Source organism: Rutilus rutilus (genome assembly GCF_951802725.1).
Source record: "Rutilus rutilus genome assembly, chromosome: 12".
Classification (NCBI taxonomy): Eukaryota; Metazoa; Chordata; class Actinopteri; order Cypriniformes; family Leuciscidae; genus Rutilus; species Rutilus rutilus.
Genome location: NC_140217.1, coordinates 13,423,034 through 13,447,799, shown reverse-complemented (window position 1 = coordinate 13,447,799; position 24,766 = coordinate 13,423,034). Strand labels below are relative to the sequence as shown.

General features: G+C 38.4%; 1 protein-coding gene and 1 long non-coding RNA gene across 3 annotated transcripts; one reads left to right on the top strand and one right to left on the bottom strand.

The window, feature by feature from the left end:
- Window positions 1-503: 503 nt before the first annotated feature.
- On the bottom strand, window positions 504-10,121 carry rhebl1 (Ras homolog, mTORC1 binding like 1). Of its 2 annotated transcripts, XM_084427004.1 has the most exons (9): window positions 9,958-10,121; window positions 9,766-9,851; window positions 7,380-7,451; window positions 6,555-6,622; window positions 6,384-6,466; window positions 3,856-3,912; window positions 3,719-3,766; window positions 2,078-2,159; window positions 504-1,918 (listed from the first exon to the last, which is right to left on the bottom strand). In XM_084427004.1, exons 1-9 carry the CDS (start codon window positions 10,029-10,031, stop codon window positions 1,826-1,828), a joined length of 663 nt encoding a protein of 220 aa, XP_084283130.1. In that variant the 5' UTR covers window positions 10,032-10,121; the 3' UTR covers window positions 504-1,825. The 2 variants fall into 2 exon arrangements, with proteins under 2 accessions (XP_084283130.1, XP_084283131.1); XM_084427005.1 differs by lacking the exon at window positions 9,958-10,121 and having other exon boundaries at window positions 9,766-9,951.
- A 6,264-nt stretch (window positions 10,122-16,385) lies between these two features.
- LOC311300876 lies at window positions 16,386-18,617 on the top strand. Its single transcript, XR_014629386.1, has 2 exons — window positions 16,386-16,589; window positions 17,581-18,617. It is a non-coding gene; the product is annotated as an uncharacterized lncRNA (long non-coding RNA).
- Window positions 18,618-24,766: the final 6,149 nt, after the last annotated feature.

Below are 24,766 nucleotides of genomic sequence, written 5' to 3'. Positions count from 1 at the left end.
CAACAAACTATTGATTGTGTAGCATGATTAATAGGCTGGTTTGAAATATTTATCATTGTACAGGTACTTTATTTTTTTTTAAGTAAAGTTTGGAGATATCGATCCGATCAATTTGTGAAAATAGCTCACATCTAAAAAAGAAAATTGTGTGTATAAGCTTCGCCTCTGACTCCCACTCTGTGGCTGCTGGGTTCTGCAGCTGGATACCATTATAGATACCCAAGCACTGTGAGCACCACACCGAATTAATTCTCGCCTTTCACCAGAAGATGGTGACCGCAGCCCTTCCATCACAGCGTGAATCGAACAACATAAGTATGACAAAGTAAAAATCACACTCAAAACCAAACCATATTCTCCAACGATTCATTGTAATAAGGTGGTTAGGCAGCAAGTTACATCATATGGCAAATGCACCCCTGACTGGCTATTTCAACTTTGATGTGAGAGATCCAACTAACTCTTGATAGTTGGAAACGGAAGAACAACAAATAAACAGAAAACACATTCTTTAAATGTTTTATTTTTCCACATACAAAAATTCCATATACAGAAGTCCCTAAAATTGTAATGAAGGCTGTCAAAATTATAAAAATGAAAAACCTGGCACCCTGAACTTCACAGGAAAATGAGGAGGTCAGATCTTAAAGGACCTTCGGACTTCAGTAATGCTAATTCAATGTAGTATGGGTCAGGAAATTACATGATGGTATTCATGTCATGGTACTATTTAATATCGCTAACAATTACTAAATAGGAAGCAGAGAGGATGATGCAAAAGATATAAGAAATGCATTGGAACAACATTTTTCAGTAGCCGGTGTATTATCAGTCTTAACTGCTCTAGAGAGATATTGTTGGTGATTAAGCTCATGGGTTAGGGTTAGCCACAGGGGCAAATTGTTGATCATGAATTGACTGGTCCTTGGCAACTATGTAAATATTAGCCCTCACAAACGGCAAATGGTCTGTATGAAGTTCAGCATTATCTATTATGTATTTATTTAATGAGGACTTTTATATGCCATGGGCACCTTTACGGGTAACCAAGTTAATTTCTGGATCAAAGCAAAAAAATTCCAACAAAAATGCAAAGAAATAAAATAAAATAAAAATGCTAAATCTCACAAATAGCATTCTAACAAAGTTTTAAAGATCTCATATTTACTTTATACTGAAGGTTTAGAAAGAATACAATTCTTGCAGACACTTGATTGTGTATAAAACCACCGGTGGTGCACAAGAGTAGATCTTTTTGGGGTTCTGTTGTGTGTGTGTGTGTGTATATATATATATATACCCACACTGTTCGCATACTCTACTAGGAAGAGGAAAGGAGCAGCACAGCACTAAGTTGTCATATGTGTCATCTTAAATGACAGTCTCTATATAAACTAAATTTCAATGGACTTCCCATTTTATTTCTTTTGGTTACACAAGAGAAGTAAAATTAGTAAATATGTTTCAGAGGGAGAGCAAAAAATAAAATAAAATCAAAATGAGAACAACTGTGTATTGCTGAGATAAATTGAGATAGTAGTTGCAGACAGTTTAGTTCCTGTCAGATTAAACATGAAATGTCAGTCAACATATCAAAGCTGAAGGTTACAGAGATGGGAGATTTTAAGTAAAACCTTTTACAGTAATTTGAGCTTCAAATAGCATCAATATTTAATTCCCAACACTGAATATGATTTTTTTGGAATAATGTTTGTTGACGCATCTGGAAATTAATCAGGAGAAGACCTATTTCTGAACTGCTTCGTTATAGTTAAAGGCAAGGTGATGTGTCTTTTAACTTCAGCATGTGAGTTTACTGCATGCCTTACATCACTGCACACTTCTTCTCCTCTGATGGGGCGTTTCCATCAACCTTTTCCATTTCCAGAATAATCCTCTTGAAAACCTCTACAGCTGTCTGTAAAATGTAAAGTTCTTTTAAGAAGGAGAACATATACACAAATGACCAAACTGTACAGAAAACAAATATATGCTTATTACAGAAATGTGTCAACAAAATGTTTTGTTAAACTAACTGTAGCAAAAGTTCCTATTCAAGATACGAAGAAGGTGTTACCTGATTTTCCTTAGCGGACGACTCCATGAAAGCAGCACCCCAAGAATCAGCTAGCTTCTTGCCCTCTTCAGGTTTAATCACTCTAAATTAAAACAACAAAAAAGAGAGCATGACAGAGTGGGACCACAAAATGTTAGAAAACCTTAAAGTTTTAAAGTCTGGAAGACAATTTTGTGGTCCGAAATGTGATAAATATTCTTTATATATCTATAAACTCCTTGTTGCTGAATATATTACAAATAAAAGCACAAAAAGACATTAAATCACATTTATGAGTAGTATTTATGAATTTAATGTTAATAACTTAATTACAAAAAAAATGTGTCATTCATTTAGCCATACATTAACAGAAAATACAATTACTTTTTATAACATTTTGTCAAGAGTATCTAATGGTTATATACGGCAAATGAGACAAACGCCCTTTAAACTAGGATGGGTTTGAACAGGGTTTCCACTCTTTCACGAACACCAGATCCAAGGACTTTTTAAGCACCTTTTATTTTGTATCAAGCACAATATAGACAATAAAGGTGGGTTTGTTACTGCCAACATGGACAATATTAACTGTAAAAAAGTTTACAGTTTATTTTGACAAAAAAAAAAAACGACGATTTCAACAACAGTTCAAATAATACAAGTTGACAAAAAAAGAAAAGAAATGGATGAGTCAAAATTATAAATGATTATAGCTACATATTAATTAAAAAATATGATATATAATCTTTTTTAAAGCACATTAGCTCCTTATCAATCAATATTTACAACACTGTGTGAAAATATGGGTCGATCTTCGCATTGGTCTGAACAAAAATGGGAGATGTGCTGAATGAAAATGCAGTTTCAATGTCTGACAGTAGATGGCGGTTTTGGAACAGCAGAAATATATTGTTTTCCCCAACTTCTGTAAACTTACTTCTGTTAACAAAGCAGCACAGCCCTTATAAACACTACTTTATTAGGGATTATTCATTGGAATTTTGATTAGCCAATTTTTAATAGCTCAATACTGAGTCAACCAAGCATCACTGAATTTGCCCTTCCCTGCTGGCACTGCTCATGATCATGATCCACGCACTCACGCCGCTTTCCCCCGTTTTCCTCCTCATCAGAAACGCGGTTTCATTCTGGCTTTTGCAGTGCATAAAGGCCAATTTTTGTAATAGCACCATTCTACTCTAACAAATGTTACTTCAAGTTTAATTCAAACACTTTCAAAGACCTGTGTTTGTTTTCATAGACTTTCCAGGCCTTGAATCCTATGTGTCTGAAATTCAAGTACTTTCAAAAAGCAAGGGAACCCTGTTTGCAGAAGTACCTATTAAATATAATTTAAAATGACCGAAAGGCAATATGACTGGCTGGGTAAAACTGAGATCCAGTATGTCTTATGGCAAAAACATCAAAGGCTTTATAATAGCGCTACCCGTCAAGACTGATGGGCGTATGTTCGACAAGTGGTGGGATTTTAGACTATTCTACCAAGTTTAACACAAATTTGAAGTTCTACACAATTTAGTTCTACAAAAATGTAAAATAGAATAAAAATAATTAAGCCAACACCATCAAAAAATAGCAATATAATAGGGTTTAAGTGCTTGGTCCCTAAAGGTGAATAGGTGAATATATAGTTATGCTTACCTTTCCATGTGAAGGTCTTTTTTGTTCCCAACTAGAACAGTAGGTACCCTGGGTAAATATGTAATATTTATGACAACATGTTTTATGACCATGTGTAATATTTTGACCATATGTTCATGAGTTTAAACCACACTTACTGTATCTTTCCAACCATATCAAGAAGCTTGTCATGAAGAACCTGCACAACTTCAAAACTGAAAACAGAGCGGATTATGTTTACATTGTGTTGGCCTCTGAGAAATATTCAAATAAGCATCTAGGCCCTTACAATCAGAAGAAAAATAACCCATATCAAAAATTAAGGTTAAATAAAGGTACTACTTCTCAGCCAATACTAGTGTTAGTATAATGGTATTGAAAAATAGTACAATGGTTTTGAAAAATACAAAATATTAATACAATATGAAATTGATTTTGCTTTAAAACAAACAATAAAATATATTTCTGGTGCCAATCCTGTTCTTGACCAGTGTTTCCCTGGGCGAAATAAAGCCTGTCTAGAACCAGCCCTGTTTCTCCACAGACTTCTGATACAAAAGTTGATACAAGGTGATATAAGTGTCGTTTATGTGACTACATAACCAGTCCAAAAACAAATATGATGTGTCAGTGTTTGTGTAAGCAGCACTTCTGCATTATGTTGTTCACGGTACCAGAAGTCATTCTTGTGTACCGGCAGATCTGGCTGTAAACTGTCGGTAATCTCTTCAAGTACTTGCTTGAGACTGAGACAGAAACTGAACCTGCAGATTCATTCTCGCTCATGCAATTTAACATATTAAGACCTAGAGAGTAATGCATTGCAATGTTATTACATTGCTCAGGGAGACTGCCATAACAATTAGTGGAATCGATTTTTCCAGCCCAAAATATTAGTCAGTAACCTGCACCAGAACCATGCCAGAGTAAAAGGGGTTGACAGAGCCAGTGTTTATGGTTTCAGCATTCTATAGTATAGTATATGGTATGGCAGTCATAGTGGTTATAACAAAAAGAGATGTCATATTTCAAATGTTTTTATTTTTACTCTACTAAATAGAGTACATTTACACAACAACATTGTACTAAAAATGGAAAAGTTTTTCCTTCGCGTTTTCCGCATATAAACGATTTTGTCAAAACGATCCCTGCTCACACAGATATGTGAAAATTACTAAAAAGCCAGTGGTTGGCAATGTCATTTTGTAAAGAACACTACGTGCCTGTACACTGAACAGGTCATATGAATGTCTCCGTTTCACAAATTCACATTTTTGTTGTTTACACAGAGACAATAACGCTATCATTTTCAAAAGTTTACGTTTTCAGGCCCTCAAAATGCAGATGTCGTGTAAATGAATGGCCAAAACGCATAAAAAAAGTTTCCCATTTTTAGCTGAAAATGGTGTCGTGTAAACAGCCCCAAAGTTTAATTAGTACACTAATGCAACAGTTTGATACATGTACCAAGTAGAATTAGTGCATATATCTGGTAAGATTTAAATATGTTGTTGCACATTTGAAACAGAAATTTTGGTCATAAATGGCATCAAATCTGTAAATTGGAGATGTCATTCATGATTAGCCTTTGAGGGTTTAGTTTTAATAATAATTAGTTTGTTGTTTTGAGTAAGCTGCCTTGAAATTGTGCACACTACTTCTGTTTCAACAACGTTATTTGAAAAAAAATATTTGCGTTTCATGTTTAGGAAACTAGTGTTGCTGACTAAAGCTTAAACGTGGTCTGCATGCTCAATTCTTCTGAACTAACTGGTAAGTTTTACACAGAAAGCACTATCATGTATTGGTTAGGCAGTACAAAATGTAAGAGAACTGCCGTGCCCACAACTCTTTTGTCTTTATCTCCACAAACATTTGAATCTGCACTTCATCTTTATAGTTAGTGTGCAGAAGATCTGTTGATTGGTGTTGTAGGTTACTGTGCTTCTCCTTTCCCCTCCTATGCTCTCCTTTCAATTCTTCTCATAACTTTTTATGAGCCTTTTCAAATCTGTGATGTGATGACCAGCACTATTATGACCCTTTAAAGAGTTGTTTATTTTCTTCTGTCTTGCACAGTCCATGATGTAAATTTCATCATCAGCAGGACCAGCTGCAAGGACTGTGCATGTGCAGTTCAAATTTTCCAGCCTCACGTCTGAGTGCTTCGCCTTCTTGTGTGCCTGACCGAATTCACTGCACTAATGTTCCTAACAGGGCTGTTCATTTAATAAATGATCAAAGAATTTGGAAACAACAACGAAAGATTTTGAGTTTGAAACAGCATAAAGATGACAACCAAGAGAAAGTACCACAGATCAGTCATAGTACACATGCATCACATTTGTCCATTCAAGCTCATGGCCAATAAATTATACTCAAAAAGAATAGAACTGACAGAAAAACAAAGTCAGAAACCTAACAAAGATGCAAACACAAAAACAACACTGGGTATATTGATGAGTCCAAGAATGAAGAAAAAAATGTAAAAACAAAAAGGAAACCAAGAGTGATTACATAAGCATGCACGTTTGTTTATTTGCATTATTAACCTGTCACTTAAAATTAAATGGCCAGAAGAGACCAAACATTTAAACATTCCAGTTGTATGACTAAAGAAAAGAAAAGAAAACAAAACAAAAGAATAATACCAATGCAAGTAAGAAAAAAAAAAAAAAAACCTGACCTTTTCATTGAAGTGACAGAGTACACCAGAACGTAACCATGAATATCCATAGAATGAGACTGGGGGAAAATGGAATACTCATCCTAAACAGAAAAGGGGAGGGGAACAACTGGTATGAAAAATGATGAAAAAAGAAAAAGATTTAAATAGAAAAATTGTAGGGGGTCTTACCTGTCCAGCAGTGTCAACTAACTGGAGATTGAAATCCTGGCCATTCACAGACACCATTTTATTAAAAGCTTAAAGACAAACAAAAATATTTTAAATTGGGGAGCAAATGTCATGTAGTTGTATGAATTTCCACAATTCAGTCACCATACTGAGAAAACACAAGCAGGCATGAAAACCTCATTATAAATGACAGAAACACATACATGATATGACATTTCAGCATCAAATTTCATAATTAGTTAAGCTGTCACTAAAACAATAGCAACCATTACTGATCACTTGATGAAATACACTAATTTTGTTTCCTCCTTTTTACTTAAATTCATTTAAATTAATTACTATTTGATTTGTTAAGCATTATGTAACAATGTTTGTTAATGAATAATTAATGTTATAACATAATGCACACTAAACTTGCCTAAACATTAAAATAAACTAAAATGCAAAAGAAACAAGCAAAACAACAAAACTATAAATTAATAATAATAAACAAACCTGGTTATAATATGTAGTTCTACAGACTAAAGGACAGGGTTTATTTCACATGGAAAGAGGCATGGGTTCTCCCAAATTAGTGCCCATGATTCAATGATTGATTGTGCCCAAGGCACCACACTGGCCAGAACCAGTCTAGCCCACTCATACTTTTGTACAATACTGTGATTGATTCTTCTACATATTGATCATGGATGAATCAACGGTCTTAAAACTAGGATCTACTAGTTGCTAGCTACTAAATTTAATGTATTTGCCCATCATGGCATTTTAGAGTCATGCAGGCTATAATATTAGTAATATAGTAGGTCAAAGTATTTCAGTACTCACTGTTTTCGATAGTAGGGTCGTAGGAATCTACAAATTGTCCTTCTACAAACTGTATTGTGAGGGAGGATTTTCCTGTTGTAAAATAAATAAAAATGATTAAAGTAATGTTAAAAATAATTAGTAACAAAAACAGAGACAGCTATTATAAGGGTTTTGAATGACATTAAATATTATTATTATTTTATTATAATGGAAAGAATGTTGAAGTGTTGAGAAAGCTGCTTACTGATCAAGCCACATTATGTATAGGCAGGTGAAGAGTATGCCACCAACACATGTAAATGTACTGATACTGTCAGAGCATTCTTTTTCTTTTTTTATGGACCCATGAACTTCACAAATACAGATGATACAGATGATATTGCAACCTCTGCCCAATTCGGTGAAAAAGTTTCTCAGTCATTTTCATGGGTGCATTAAATATGACACTGGCTTGATACAAGGCATAATGCATTGTGAAAATACACATTTTGAACGCTAATACCAATTTTGTATGATTCCATTAAGTCAACATACAGTATGGGATGGTAAAAAATAAGTTGCCATTTCATTGTTCCTTCTGCCCAATTTCTTTTGAACATTTTTAGCGTACCGTTTTTAATGAACCCATGAACTTCACATATGGGTATTGGGTAAATATAGATGGGTCGGGCAATCGTGGCCTAAAGGTTAGAGAGTCAGACTGGTAATCCGAAGGTTGCCGGCAGGAAACGACTGAGGTGCCCTTGAGGAAGGCACCTAACCCCCAATTGCTCCCCAGGTGTCACAGCAAAAAATGCCTACTGCTCCGGATGTCTGTTCACTAACTTGGATGGGTTAAATGCAGAGGACAAATTCCGAGTATAGGTTACCATACTTGGCCTTCACATGCCACTTTCATTGAACCTTCTGCCCATTTCCTTTCGGCATCTTTGTGTTAAATATGATAATGAGAACTGATACAGTGTGACCTTGTATCAAAGTACAAAGATTAAACAGTTTGTTCATAACACATTGAACAAACAAAGTACAAAATTATAATAATATATATATATCACATTTGAGCAATTAACTTTACAGCTTTCCCCTAATTCAATACAACTACTGCCATTGAGCATTTCATTTTAATGGATGCAAACAATATCACACTAATGTGCTTTTACATTATCATTTAACTTCATGACTCACTGCATGTCAAAATTTTGGTAGAGCAAGGGAGATATAGTGTGCTGCCCTCAACTCGCAGACAACCTGCAGACCTAATGGCACCAATCTGCAAACAACACCACAAGACCTGCCACTTCAAGAGGCAATACATCAAATATACAAGATTTCACAGGTCGATGGGCGTGCAAGATAAAGCTATGCATATATGTGTATATTCATCTACAAATACACAGTTTCCACATAAAACCAAACACGGCTAACATAAACAAAAATGATTCTCATGTATGGTGGCTTAAAATATCTACATTTACAGTATTGTTAGAACCATTTGATTTTGAAATGTTGATTTCTGAGATGGCACAGTAATAATTCTTCAAATTTGGCATTTTTGTAACAGCCCTCATATTACACGCACCCTTGAAAATTATCCACACGGGGAGATACTAAAATAAACCTTGGTTCATTCATATGTAGTCACAAATGTAAAGTTTGTGGGCTAATTAAAACAAAATGGTACCGTAACAATTGTTCAAACTTTGACGGAGAAACGCAGACTCAAATTGCCTAGAGAAGATGCAACAGGACAGCTTATTCTTTGTTATCGTACATGTCAATTTCACACGACCATTACAAATGTTACAGTGCAATTCGGGGTCTACTCATTCTGTATTATCCCAAAAAAACTTGATAGGGCACTACACTGTTTACCATTCCACAGTGTCATTTTTTACGTACCCTTGAAAATGACCGAGAATGAGCGCTTTAAATCCCTTTATGGACACAGCGCCATTCACATCGACACGTAGCGTAGCGTCATTTAAGGTGGAACGGAAAGCGATTTCTTTTTAGCTAATCGAATAATTGGTTATAAAGGAAGGGCATCGCGTTACAGATCAATATTAAGACATGCTTACATGTTACTAAAATTGCCCGATTGATGATATTCGAGTATTGGTCGGCATATCGCGCGTGATCTGACTGAAGAAGCACGTTGCTAATTCTTGCCAGCACCATGCGCTTTTCCATTATGTCGCCAAATGCTGCTGCGCGTTTAGAAGCTTGTTGACAGCATCGAAGTAAATACGTAAATTTGTAAATACTTAAAACTTAAACTGGCTGGAAACCAGTAAACAGCTCAAATGAAATGTAACGTTAATGAAATAATTGCAAGAACTCTGCTAACTTAACGACTACATAACACCAAATACTTCCTACTCAAAAATGTATATCAAACACTTACCAACTGACCGATACCCCAATACAGCAATCTTTCTGTATTTAGGTTGAGGCATTCTTTGAAAATAACTTTTGAACGTCAAAACCAAACTGGAGGTTAAAAAAGAAATAGTTTATCAAACATTAGAGGTATATCACGTGATAACAACAAACTTTTCCACGCCCTCCAGAAAGATCTTCATCATTGTTTCTGTACCATAAAATGAACTTTTCGGTTGGTGGATGCTGTATAATCAAAAATATTTTTCTTGGGAAGTAAACATTGAGCATACAGTGACGTCTTAAACCTACGACGAATGAACTAAAATGCTTATTCACTGCAGTAGCGTGTCTTCTTCTTCTAAGCTTAATAGCGGTTGGGAAACTAACTGTTGGTGCATTTCCGCCACCTATTGGGATGGAGTGTAAAGCGTTGTTGTAGTGGGGGGAGGGGGTATCTCTATTATACAAAGCTATTTCTTTTTTGATTCTTTATGCCTTATACATTTTATAAGCACATGCACAGTTTCTAAAAATCCACATTTATTACAATTGCCGAAATCACGCTTTCTTATTATATAAATTAATTTATTGAGAGCAGAGTAGGCCTACATGCTATATTCATGCATTTATGTAGCCTACTATATTCAATGTATATTCATACATTCCTGCTACTGCCATAAACTGCTCTTTTTACTTTATCCCATATCTCTTGCCACGTCTTTTTGACAACTAGCCTACTTTAAATAAATCCTTAAATTTTGGGGTGTTTAAGAGCCTATATTACCTATATTATCAAACACCTTATCACCCTCCACTCCAATGTGAGCATGTACCCACAAAAAGACAACTGTAAGTTGTGACTCTGAACAAGTTGGTGTATTCTGAAAAAAAAGTATTTCTATAGCATGGTTTGGCTTGATAATGACTTTCCACTCAATCTGAGCAAATCACAGTAGTGGTAGGCCTTCTGTGTTAGCCCTAACCAGGGACCTTCTTGCTGCAAGGCAACCATGCTTAATGCTTTATTTATACTTCTGCATTGGACCTACGCCGGAGCCTCTACGCTATAGACTACGCGTTGGTTTTCATTTATACTTCTGCGTCGTTGTCCGTGTTGACGCGCAATTACACATGCAGAGGGAGCATGGTTACATTTTTGGAGAGGTGCACATCAGGGTACGCCGAAGGGTACGCGTGCTACACGGCCAATGACATAGCTACGGCGTGAGTTTGACGCAGAAGTATAAATTGGGCTTTAGCATGGACTTACCATGCTGCCACTTTTATTAAGCTTCATAGCTTCATGGCTATGTTTTGGCCAGTATTATAAAAAAATATCCTGAAGCTCATTGTGTATTTATCCTCCAGGCCACACAAGCCTTTTAATATTTCTTTTTGAAAATTTGGATTATTGCATCTACCAATTCGGACATTGTATTCAGCTCCATTTGAGTTCTAAACACAGAACCTTTCCAAAGAAGTTCTTTAAAAAAAAAAAAGTTTGTATATAGTATAGAAGTATATAGCCCTAAAAATATGATATACTATTTCTATTGCTATTACTATATATACAGCGGGGAAAATAAGTATTGAACACGTCATCATTTTTCTCAGTAAATATATTTCCAAAGGTGCTATTGACATGAAATGTTCACCAGATGTTGGTAACAACCCAAGTAAGCCATACATACAAAGAAACAAACAAAAATAAGTTCAGAAATTAAGTTATGTGTAATAATGTGAAATGACACAGGGAAAAAGTATTGAACACATGAAGAAAGGGAGGCGCAAAAAGGCATGGAAAGCCAAGACAACTGCTGAAAACTTACAGTAATTAAAAAGCAATCCAGCCCCCTGTCAGTGGAAATTAATAACAGCTGGTTCAGTCCCAAATGATGGCCTACAAAAAGGTCTCATTGCCAAGGTGTCACACAAGACACATCTCATGATGGGTAAAAGCAAAGAGCTGTCTCAAGACCTTCGCAACCTAATTGTTGCAAAACATAATGATGGCATTGGTTATAGGCGCCATTCTAAGCTTCTGAATGGTCCAGTGATCACTTTTGGGGCCATAATACGGAAGTGGAAAGACAATCATTTCACCATAAATTTGCCTCGACCAGTGCTCCTCGCAAGATTTCTGATAGAGGAGTGAAAAGAATAATCAGAAGAGTTGTCCAAGAGCCAAGGATCACTTGTGGAGAGCTTCAAAAAGACCTGCAGATAGCAGGTACTGTTGTCTCAAAGAAAACAGTAAGTAATGCACTCCACTGCCTCCATGGCCTGTATGCACGCTCACCACGCAAGACTCCATTACTGAAGAAAAAGCATGTCGAAGCTTGCTGCACAACATTTGGAAAAGCCAGTGAAATACTGGGAGAATATAGTGTGGTCACATGAGAGCAAAACTGAACTGTTTGGATGCCATAATACACACCATATTTGGAGGAGAAATGGCAGTGCACATTACCCTAAAAACACCATACAACTTGGTGTTGGCTCTTGGACAACTCTTCTGATTATTCTTTTCACTCCTCTATCAGAAATCTTGCGAGGAGCACTGGTCGAGGCAAATTTATGGTGAAATTATTGTCTTTCCATTTCCGTATTATGGCCCCAAAAGTGCTCACTGGACCATTCAGAAGCTTAGAATGGCGCCTATAACCAATGCCATCATTATGTTTTGCAACAATTAGGTTGCGAAGGTCTTAAGACAGCTCTTTGCTTTTACCCATCATGAGATGTGTCTTGTGTGACACCTTGGCAATGAGACCTTTTTGTAGGCCATCATTTGGGACTGAACCAGCTGTTATTAATTTGCACGGACAGGGGGCTGGATTGCTTTTTAATTACTGTAAGTTTTCAGCAGTTGTCTTGGCTTTCCATGCCTTTTTGCGCCTCCCTTTCTTCATGTGTTCAATACTTTTTCCCTGTGTCATTTCACATTATTACACATAACTTAATTTCTGAACTAATTTTTGTTTGTTTCTTTGTATGTATGGCTTACTTGGGTTGTTACCAACATCTGGTGAAAATTTTATGTCAATAGAACCTTTGGAAATATATTTACTGAGAAAAATGATGACGTGTTCAATACTTATTTTCCCCGCTGTATTTCCTGGTACCGAAAAAAGACGGGGGTCTCAGACCCATTTTAGATCTAAGACGGCTGAACAGAGCGCTTTCGAAGCGCCCTTTCAGAATGATCACGACCAGACAAATCCTCTCGCAAATTCGCCAGGGGGACTGGTTTGCGTCGATAGATCTGAAAGACGCGTATTTCCAGATACAAATAGCGTCACGTCACAGGCGATTTTTGAGATGCGCCTTCGAGGGCCAGGCATATCAGTATACAGTCCTACCGTTCGGCCTGTCTTTAGCACCCCATACGTTCACGAAGTGCATCGCCCTCGCTCCCCTGAAAATTCGGGGATGCGAGTTTTGAACTACTTGGACGATTGGCTAGTTCTGGCCCAGTCTCGTACAGAGCTCATAGAACACATGACCGTTTTGCTCGAGCACCTCGAGAAATTAGGTCTCACAGTCAATTGGGCGAAGAGCTCGCTGTCTCCCAGTCAGGAAATATCCTTTCTGGGCACAGACCTGAACTCGCTGTCTATGACAGCTCAGTTATCGCCACAACGCAGACTGGCCGTTCAGCGCATGACGGAAAGCTTCCGCTGCGGCACTATGGTCCCGCTCAAACAGTTTCAAAGGATGCTGGGCCTCATGGCCGCAGCATCGCCAGTGCTTCAGCTGGGCCTCCTTCGGATGCGCCCACTACAGTTCTGGCTACAAGCGCATGTGCCGCGCCGAGCGTGGACTTCCGGTCGTGTTCGCCTCAAGGTCGATCAGAAATGCGTTTCAGCTCTGAAACCTTGGACGGCGACCGACTGGTACCGGTCAGGAGTAAGCCTGGGGACTTCCTCGAGTGTGAAGGTGGTGTCCACGGACGCCTCCACCTCGGGATGGGGAGCGCTGCTCGAGGGCAGACCGTTCTTTGGCCTATGGTCAGAATGGGAAAAGCTTATACACATAAATGGCAGTCGACAAAGCGCTCAGGCGCTTCTATCCCCAGATAGCAGGACACCACGTTTTAGTCCGTTCGGACAACATGGCGGTGGTGGCCTTTATAAATCACCAGGGAGGTGTCAGATCCCGAACCCTTCACAGGCTGACGGAACACCTCCTGGTCTGGGCCCAGCACAATTTGCGCTCGCTAAGAGCAGCCCATGTGCCCGGCCACTTGAATCTGGGACCAGACAGACTGTCCAGGAACAATGTTCCGGCAGGAGAATGGTCCCTACATCCACAGACAGTCCAATTGCTGTGGAAGAAGTTCGGCAAAGCGGAAGTATAGACCTGTTTGCGTCTCAAGAAAACGCTCACTGCCCGATATACTTCTCCAAGAGCAGGGACGCGCTGGCTCACGTATGGCCCCGCTGCCCGCTCTATGCCTTTCCCCCCATTACGCTCATACCTCAGGTAATAGAGCGGATCAGGGAAAGTGGATGCTCGGTGCTACTAGTAGCTCCGTTCTGGAAAAACCAGGTTTGGTTCCTAGTTCTGATGCAACTAGCGAGCTCTGCCCCATGGCCGATACCGCTGAGGAGAGACCTCCTCACCCAGGCCAAGGGCTCGATTTGGCATCCTCGCCCGGAGCTTTGGGCCCTACACGTGTGGGCCATCAATGGGTACCCGCTCACCTCCCTACGGGAGTGCTCTCTACGAGACGGCTCTATTCCTCAAAATGGTCTGTGTTTTCTAGCTGGTGCACAGCTCGTGGCGCGTCGCCCCAGGACTGTGGGGTGACGGACGTTCTTTCCTTCCTACAAGAGCTTCTGGAAAAGGGCAGAACCCCTTCCACGCTCAAGGTTTATGTGGCAGCTATAGCGGCGTTTGCTAAACCAACGCTAGGCCAGTCACTTGGGAAGAACGATCTGGTCATTCGCTTCCTAAGAGGAGCGAAGAGGTTAAACCCTCCCAGACCTCCTTCAGTTCCCATATGGGACCTTTCCACGGTCCTGGAGGCCATGAAAGGTGCCCCATTTGAGCCAATCCAATCTGTGGATATCAAACACTTGTCCTTCAAGACAGCGTTTCTTTTGGCTCTCGCTTCAGTAAAGCGTGTGGGGGACTTGCAAGCGCTTTCAGTAAGCGCTTGCAAGCGCTCCATAACATGCGTTCCATAACATGTATGGAGTTTGGGCCAAATTACTCTATTGTCAGGCTCAAACCGAGACACGGGTATGTTCCTAAATCCATCAACACACCCTTCAGGTCCCAGGTCTTTTCCCTGTCGGCCTTATCGGTCCCTGACGAGGAGAAGGACGCCGCTTGCTCTGCCCGGTCAGGGCATTAAGAGCTTATGTGTCTCGCTCGTCTGTTTTCAGACAGACAGAGCAGCTATTTGTTTCGTTCTACGGGCGCTCTAAAGGGCTAGCTGTGACGAAACAGACCCTATCCAGGTGGATAGTGGATGCCATAGCGCTGGCATACATCTCTAAGGGCCTACAATGCCCATTAGGTGTCAGAGCGCACTCCACAAGAGGCATGGCCTCTTCGTGGGCTTGGTCTAGTGGAATTTCTTTACATGATATCTGTATGGCGGCAGACTGGGCCTCCCCGTCTACATTTATCAGGTTTTATAACCTGGAAGTTCCCGCTTTGCAGGCTAAGCTGCTGTCGGTCTAATAAGCCAGTACTATCTGCCCCGATGTCGGCTCAGAATACTGGGAGTTGCTTGAGCAATGCTCACGGATCAATTATGCAGCCCTGAGGGCAATTGTAAGACCCATAATTTTCATCAGATCAGGCCAAATTTCGCCCTGACTGTGTGGAACACTATTATCTTAAAGCACCCTGTTGGGATGCTACTTATTCAGGAATGATGCTTTAGCCTCTCTTCCTGGGCTCTCTGTGAGTCCCTGATGATCATGTACCATATGGGCCCCGGGCACATGCCCTTGGGACTTTGGTATTGGCTCTCAGCACGCACGGTGTTTTACATTGTGTTCCCCAAGCGTAAGTTCTTACGCAGTACGAGAGAACCTCTCGTAAGAGAACGTACTCGGTTACTAACGTAACCTCGGTTCTCTCTAGATAGGGAACGAGTACTGCGTATCCTTGCCGTGCCTGCAGTTCGCTCTAGTTCGCTCCGGCAATGAAAACCAGTGAACCAGCCTCTCGACGCTATATTTATAGCCCTCGGCCACGCCTATTTCGGCGAGACGCTATGCAAATGGGCGCGAAGCACCCCCATTGGTCAAGGCGTCAAGAGGGCCTTCTCGATAGGCTGCTGCAGTTGCCGCAGGGCAGCCAATAGGCGCGCAAGCTGCCTCGCCTATGTCTGTATGCTGCTGCAACGCGTTTTGCATTATATAAAAAATTAAGGATAATTTTTGGCTTCAGTATCTCGCGGAAAGAGACTTTCCCCCAAGCGTAAGTTCTTACGCAATACTCGTTCCCTCTCTAGAGAGAACCGAGGTTACGTAAGTAACCGAGTACGTTTTCATTTACGCTTCTGGAGTTTTCGTTTGCCGTTCTGACACATTTCTCTCGTGGGGGCGGGGCTAGAGGCAGTGTGTTCTCATTGGCTAATGAGTTTTTGATTGACAGCTTTTTCACCTGGAAGTGAAGACGTCAGTGTTGTGTTTACATGTGTGGATTTAAGCGTCTGTAATCGCAGCTTTCTATTTCATTTTAGTGATATTAAGTTTATATCTGTATTTATTTGCTGCTACACTATATTGTTGAGATGATTTCTTATAGAAGGAATAGTACAGACGAATGATATCATTATCATTAGTCATCGTCGCTATCAGGATACTGGATAGCCTACTCGTGGTAAGTCAGATTTTTTTTTAATTCTATACTAATATTTATAATACAGTACTGGCTTTTTTCAGGTGGAGAGGCATTTTAGAGCTCAGTGAGAGCCCATAACATTATACACATGTTGTCTTGATTTGACTGTTAGCCCAATCATTACATGACTTGTTTATCTACATTCAGTTAGCCTACAGTCTTCGATTAGATCATATTTCCCCCAGCCACCCCAAACATCATTGGGCTAGAGTACTGTACAGTATCTGTACTGTATCAGTCAATGACCGATGCCATAGGACCAGCGCTGTCAATCACTGCCTGATTCAACTTTGGCAATGTAAAGCCTTTTTTTACCATGCCGATAAAGCTATTTAAACCTGAATTTCTCAATTGCTGATTAATTTGCGATGCAGAGTTTTTGAAAGAGGAGAGACACGACTTGACCACAGACCACGTCTCATTCATATATGTAAACACTCAATTATTTTGAAGTATCGCCCTGGTCGCAATATTTATTCTGCGTACTTTAGTGTGATAAAGATGACTGATAAAGCTATTATATGTAGCTAGTATGAGTAACAAAATGCTTTTTCTGTGTCCATATTTGACTAATAATAATAATGCAAAAAAATGCACTTAAAATGAACATTTCTTAGAATTTTTTAAAATCTTTAACAGTCTTTAATAATAAATATATGTCCAAATTAAAAACTTAATACATGCAAGTAGCCTAATTATAACTGAAGACATCCAGCAACTAGGGAATACACAGCCATGGATATAAGTTTATATATAGGGCTATACAGCCATCTACTGGTTACACAACCGTATTACAGATGATAAATGCTGCATGACTCCGAGGTAAATATTTAGTACTGTAAAATCCCTTAAAACATTTATATAATTTGTTTGGAATAAATATTTTAAGTCTGCAACTTGTTACTGTATGTGGGAGTTCAAAGCAGTTTGTATTGTTAGATTATAATACATTTCCTCTCTCTTTTTCCAGGGAGTGGAGCAACTTTTCCATAAACAAAATTCTGATGCTGAGGATGGAGTGATAGTACCAGAGATCCACTGTCCCCATCAGACAATAATCTTACTTTGTTCAGACACATCACCTTTGTATGACTGGGATCTTGATCTTCAGACACCCTGATTTATTTTATTTTATTTTAATATTATAAACTAGCAAATATTTCAATTTCCTCTAGATTAAAACAAACACAGTTCACAAGTACACAAGAGGTTGCACTTTATTCTTATATGCTGATCTTGGATTAGCATACCAACAGTATATGAATGTTAAGGGGATAGTTCACCCAAAAATAAAATTCTCTCTTATTTTACTCACCCTCATGCTGTCCCAGATGCATTTTACTTTCTTCCTACTGATAAACACGATTTAAGATTGTAAGGAAAGTAATCCATCTCTGCGAGTCCTTTAAAAACCACACACAGTGACCGTGACGGTATTCCATGCGACCTCAGTGGATGAATCAATGCCTTCTGAAGTGAAACAATAGGCTAGATAAAAGAAATACTAATATTGTAAACTGTTTTAACTATTAAAAATCACTTCCGACCAACTGTCTTACGTACATTGGTTACAATCCACTTGTATTATGGACTCACAGAGATGGATTATTTCCTTAAAACTCTTTGTCTATGTTTATGTGAAGAAGAAAGTCATATACATCTGGGATGGCATGAAGGTGAGTAAATGATGAGAGAATGCTCATGTTTTGGGTGGACTATCCTTGTACTGCTTGTATCCAGTGCTGCTTTGCTACTTGTACTGCAACAGGAACTGTTCAAAGAATCATTGCATCATTTAAAATGTATATGAATTTTTAAAATGTATTCTGTATTTGTAATTGTGCATTTTGTATAGTAATGTATATCATGAGAATACTGTGCATTACATGTATAGTATGCAGTTAATGTTTTGTGGATTCTGGTCTTTCCTGTCACAACATAATTGCATCCAAGACTTTCACTCTGATACTTGTGTATATGCTTTAGTGACAATAAAGAATTAACATTTATTTGAATTCATATTTTCAATATCAACTGAACTGAAACGGTTGATGATTGTTAAAATATATTTACAATTTTAAATGTTAGAAGATAGTATTAATTAAATGAAATAACTAAATACAATTATCAATAAAAAAATGGCAACAAGAACATTCTTTGTGTGACATATGTAATGAAATGCCCTTTGAGGTCTGTATCATCTGACAACAGGCCACGATTGTAATTTTCATATTGTTTAAATTCCTCTTATTTAAGTGATCATTAATTTTGATGGTGTAAATGTATATCATGCTAACAATGAGTTGTGTGATGGCCATGTTTGCCAACCTTGATTACCTGAAGTGAAACTTTCTTGACGCTGAATATATCACACATGTTTGCTAGTATTCTCTTTAAATTGTAACAGCTCAACCTAATCAGAGCCTAACATGCAGAATAATCATCAGGAATAAGCAAATATTCTCTGAAAACATTGGACACTACAATATTTTAAGTATTATATACAGTACTTTAATGTACAAGTACACCTGAATAGACTGAATAGATCTCTTGTGCTCCTAAAAGCTTCTGTCGACAAAGTAGTAGCAGCAGGTAAATACAGATCAAATTAAAAAAACAAACCTAACTTAATATCACTAAAATGAAATAGAAAGCTGCGACGCTTAAAGTCCAACTGAAATCAAAATGGACCCTATTTACTTTGTTAGCGCATATTACTAGTCTTGTGGTGAACAATTAATCCGTGCAAGTTAAAACACGGAAAAAAATGTTTTGGCTTCGTAATCTTTAATCAAAATCTGAAAATGCCCCTCCCCTCTGCATTGGAGGACCTTCCCTGATGACGTATGCTTGACGGCTTGGGTTGAGAAACGCTTAACCACTCCCCTCAAATCGTTAGTCTGTAATGAGCGAGAGATGGAGAGGAGGAGCACTAGAGTAAAACCCTGCCCTCTGTTCAATATTCCTTTTCACTGGGAAATACGTCACAGCACTGGAGAAAAGTCGTTTGCAACTTCCGGTTCACGGGGACTTTAAATCCACACCAGAGCCCGTCTACGGAGAGCCTGTCCACTCCCTATTAAGCCCTATTGTACCGAATTTTGGTTGTAGTACCACCAGAGTTCCACTGGGGGGCGCTCGCCATGAGTGCAAAATGAATGGGAGTCAATGGGGCTAGACGGCTAAATTTGTCTCTTTCACCCGATTGCCGTTGAGAAATCTCAGATTTGATTGTAGGTTTTGCAAGTTCAACATGGGTTTTAGGTCGAAAGTTGAATGAACGAGTACTTATGTCGTTTTGATTTCTTACAGGTTGAGTTGTTGTTGCCCATAACACGCTAGCATTCTGCTAATGACGTCAGCATTCTGACGTCATTGACATTTTGAAAGACTTTTTTAAAGCAAATAAGTGACTCTAAAAAATCTAACACCCAGCAATGTGTAATTTCTTTGCATCTCCTTTCGAATACAACATTCAAATTACTAGACAAAAAATTATATCCTGAGAAAAGTGGATTTTGAGGGGTATACCGCCATTGACCTCCATTCATTCTGCACTCGTCCTGTGAGCGCCCTCATATGGAATCAGAGTGGAACTGCAACCAGTTCAGAAGCCGGAAGTGTAGTGAGAGTGAAACTTCTCGCCATATTAGACATTCTCTGATCCACACATAAAACACACCACTGACGTCTTCACTTCCAGGTGAAGAAGCTGTCAGTCAAAACCTCAGTAGCCAATGAGAACACACTGCTACTAGCCCCACCCCCACGAGAGAAATGTGTCAGAACGGCGAACGAATACGAATACGGAATACGGAAAACTCCAGAAGCATAAACGAAAACTTCAGAAGCGTAAATGAAAACTCTGGAAGCGCATTTGTAAGTTCAGATCAGCGATTGAAATATGAGAAATAGTTAGCAAAACATGCAGTGTATTAAAAACGAAGTAAAAAAAATTGCCTGCGATTTATTCTTTTTCAGTTTCAAAGATATTTTATTCAGTTTCAATTTATATTTTCATTAGTTTCTTGAAAAGCTACGTTCATTATTATTGGCACAAGAATAATTCCATACTTTTCTGGGACATTTTTGGAGCTTAACCATTTTTACATAAATTGTTGCATTGAATTGAACTAGTCAAGTGTACATATGAATGGTTTAATGAACAATTTACACAATTTTTTTCTGCTTGTGTTTCATGCAGTGAAATTGAATGGTGACAGGGGTTGCATTATGCCTGAGATCTGCTTTTGGGTTCCACAGACATAAAGTCAAACAGGTTTGGAACGTCACTGAGGGAGGCTGAGGAAATTATTTAAATTTCACAACTATCACTTTAATAACCTTACTAACAGTGAATTTTGTACTTTGCAGGGATCTTGGTAAACTGAAATACAAGTTTGAACAAGAATAAAAGTCCTCCTGTAGACCTGAAAATCACTGAAGTGCCTGGACCATCCACCAGAAAAGAGGAAAAACAAACGGAAAACGAATCTGCTGTACCTTTTCACTTTTCTAACTCTTTAAGTACCTCACATGTCGCTTGTGAAGATTTTATTGTTGATTGCATTTTATGTTGCAGCGAGTAAAGGTGCGGTCACATTTTTGAATTTCGTGAAATTACACAGGCAAAAAAGTCCATTGACCATTGTCAGCAGTGTAGCGACGTAATGTATGAAGCACAGCTCACACAGGAGTCACTTTCAAGTAATTTCTGTTGGTCAAATCTAGCGAATTCCAGTGACCACCTTGGTCCCATAGTGACATTTTTGACCACACACGAAATTTCTGATCGTGTGGATTCTTATTGAAATGACTGGAATTCACCAGTGAACATTCACAGAACAACAAATAATTTTACTGCACCTTAATACTGTTTCCAGGTCGAAGCCTCTACTTCCTCTATCTTGTTTCATACTCAACAACCATTTATGAACACTGTTTATTCAAGTCACACATTTAAGCTTTTCAAAAGCCATAGTGTAGGCTACATTACAGTCTCCAGTCTAACGGCATCCCAGACTTCAACATTTTATGATTCAAAATAGCTGAATAACTAACCATCAGAGATTTCGGTATAGAGATAAAGGTTAGGATCATAATTTTCAGGAATATTACAGCACAGTGAGTGCATATTAGCACTGTTTGTTTGTTTTTGGCATCTGATAGAGCTTTTGGACTTGGAAACAGTGATGTCAGACTTACCATCGGACTGAAACACAAATGTTTGAAAGTTAAGTGAAGATGGACATTTTTAATTAGTCAATTAATTTTTTTTACATTGATTTATTTCGTGGAACATTATGTGTTTCCATGCATTTTGTTGAAATGTCTTCTCTTGTGTAGCCTATTGTGTATACATGGTTGATTATTCATGTTGCTTATGTATTATACTATTTTTTTGTGTATTCATTGATATTAATCTATAGTTAGCTTTTTTTTCCCATGTGCATGGAAGTGTATGTATAAAAATGAATATAAAATATGTAATAAACAATTCTTATTTTGTATTTGGTTCAATTTGTTTATTATCATAGAGGATCTACAGACGGTTCCGCCGGTGTGGCAAAGTGAAGAACCCCAAAAGGTTCCTCCAGGCACCTTTTATTTTTACAGTGTACACGGTCGTGACTGTGGGTCATGTAGTGCGGTGATATCTTGCTTTTACCCATTTACTTTACACACATCTCTGTAATTGGTGGGCCATTAAGGTTAATCATTATTAATCCCGCAATGTTTAAAACAAGACATGTAGACCTCCTTTTTAGACAATTATATTCACGAGACTAAAAGCCTCCTGCATTCCCCTCTCTGACAGGAAAGGTCTGCATACAGTTCCTGAGGGGTTTCGAATCTTGGCACTCAGTAAAGGGAGATTCAATTAAGTCTCACATTCCCTTAATGGCTGGATTAGAGCACTGAAATGTGCACAGAGCCTACAAATCTTTGCTGTAAAGTATGAAGCTCCAATGGCCACCTGTTTCAGTAAAGAAAATCTTTGAGAGTTTCTTCCTTAAAAGGAAAACACTTGCACTTCCAAATTTCAATTAGGCTTTGCAAAAATTCTTCAGTTAACCGTGACTTTCTCCAGTCCATGTATATTCTCTGTCTTCCCTCAGTCAATGATTGTGGTGGCTGCAGTTGTCAGGGGCAGGGAATGGTAGAATTCAAGTGATAATGCACCAGTTACTACAAATAATCAGATTCTGCTGGGATACAGTTAATGGGGAAGCTTAGATTCTGAAGCAGCAAAACAAATGGGTATAAGGGCATACATAAGAAAAGACTGATCCTCAGAATTCGTTATACACTAACAGCCCTGGGAAAAGGTAAGCATACAGTGTATATAGGCCTATATGGCCCTGACTGACTACACCTCTGATATGGAGTCAAATTTCAGTGAGGTAAGTGCATAAAGTATAGGTTATTTGACCATTTAAGTCTGTTTGGGTGGGTCGCACACTCACTGACAGAACAGAAGATAAAAACGATCAGGCAATTTTGTTCAAATAAAAAAAAAAGTTTTGTTGAATACAAATGTTTGTCTTCAGGAGACAAACCCCCCAAAATTGCTAATCTTTGCCTACACAGCTACACTAGATTACTCCCAGGGCTACACTTCCTAAAAGCATTGTAACCCTAGTAGACTGTGTAGAGACCATCAATGGTTCTACAATCTACTTAGGCTTTTGATGCTTTTGGGAAACACAGCCTAGTATGGTCAGGTTTAGGGTTACTTATAGTAATGGGGTTTAGGAATAGGGACTGCAGCCTTAACGATGGGGGTAATAGTCAAAAGTTTGATCTGAAAATCAGTTTTAAAATGGTTGTCTCAATTAATGAATTAACTGAGGAGAATGCTAGATTTTTCAAACTATAATAAGTATTTGATATTTGAAATATCAATATTTGGTTGACCCATAATGAGTGACAGGCAAGTATAAACACTAATTTTTCTCATTTTAAATGGAAGATTAGATTAAGATTGCACCCAAATAAGATTGCACCCAGACATAGGCAAATACCTTTGAACATGTTGAATAGATTAATCCAATAGATAGCACACGTACGTCTGCAAGATGTCTGTTAAAGATCACTTTATCTGGAAAGCATCTGCTGTTTACTAACATCTGATAGACGTCTTTTAGATGTCAGTTTTACATACTTTCTAAATCATAAACATCTTAAAGACATTTTCTAAATGTCTATTTGACATCTGACAGGAAACATCCTATAGATGTATTGTAGATGAGCAAACACTCATCTTCATACATACATCTTCCTAAAATAAAGGAAGATCAAGACAAAAATACATCTTCCAGATGTAAACACACACATCAAATAGACGTCTCCATGATGTACTTGTGCTATCAGAATATATTTTCTTAAAGTCGGCTTGAAAGTTGCGATATAGTCTTTTCTTCCATATTAAATGACTTCTCGAACAAAAAAAATTCTAGGGCAGAACTTGATTTATGTCCATCAGGAATTGATTGGATCATTGGATTGTTGTCATTTGCTATTGCTGCGATCTGGGACAGAAAGGAACCTGGGGGTAGTGTTTGACAACCAGCTGAGCTTTTCCACCCACATCTTAACAACGGCCTGGTTGTGCAGGTTTGCGGTCTTCAACACTAGGAAAATCAGACCCTTCCATTTAGAATACGGGGCACAGCTCGTCCAAGCGCTTGTAATTTCAAGGCTGGATACTGCAATGTTTTATTGGCGGGCTTTCCAACCAGCATGACTAAGCTTTTGCAGGTAATCCAGAGCACGGCAGCACGTCTAGTCTAGAACCCACATCACATCAAATTTAAAGTTTTAATTCTGTCATTAATTACTTACTCTCATTCTCACTGAATTACTCACTCAAATTCAGTCTTTCCATCATATAAACTGCTCAATTCATATGGATTAGTTTTACGATCTCTTTATGAACCTTTTGAAGCATCAAAGTATCAGTTGAGTAGCTGTCTATGGAGGGACAGAAAGCTCTTAGATTTCATCAAAAAGATCTTCATTTACGTTCCGGAGTTGAACGAAAGTCTTAACATGAGGGTGAGTAATAAATGAAAGAATTTTCATTTTTGGGTGAACTATCCCTTTAAACCAGCGCACTTATAAAAAAGAAAAAAAAAAGAAAAAAAAAAGATCTT

Excerpts from the sequence above, each read along its gene's own strand:
- rhebl1 (XM_084427004.1), bottom strand. The coding sequence starts at position 10,031 with ATGCTCAATGTTTACTTCCCAAGAAAAATATTTTTGATTATACAGCAT. Across the intron at positions 7,452-9,765 it reads ATTGGGGTATCGGTCAGTTG|GAAAATCCTCCCTCACAATA; the intron begins GTAAGTGTTTGA and ends ATTTTACAACAG. Across the intron at positions 3,913-6,383 it reads TCTGTCACTTCAATGAAAAG|TTTTGAAGTTGTGCAGGTTC; the intron begins GTCAGGTTTTTT and ends CTCTGTTTTCAG.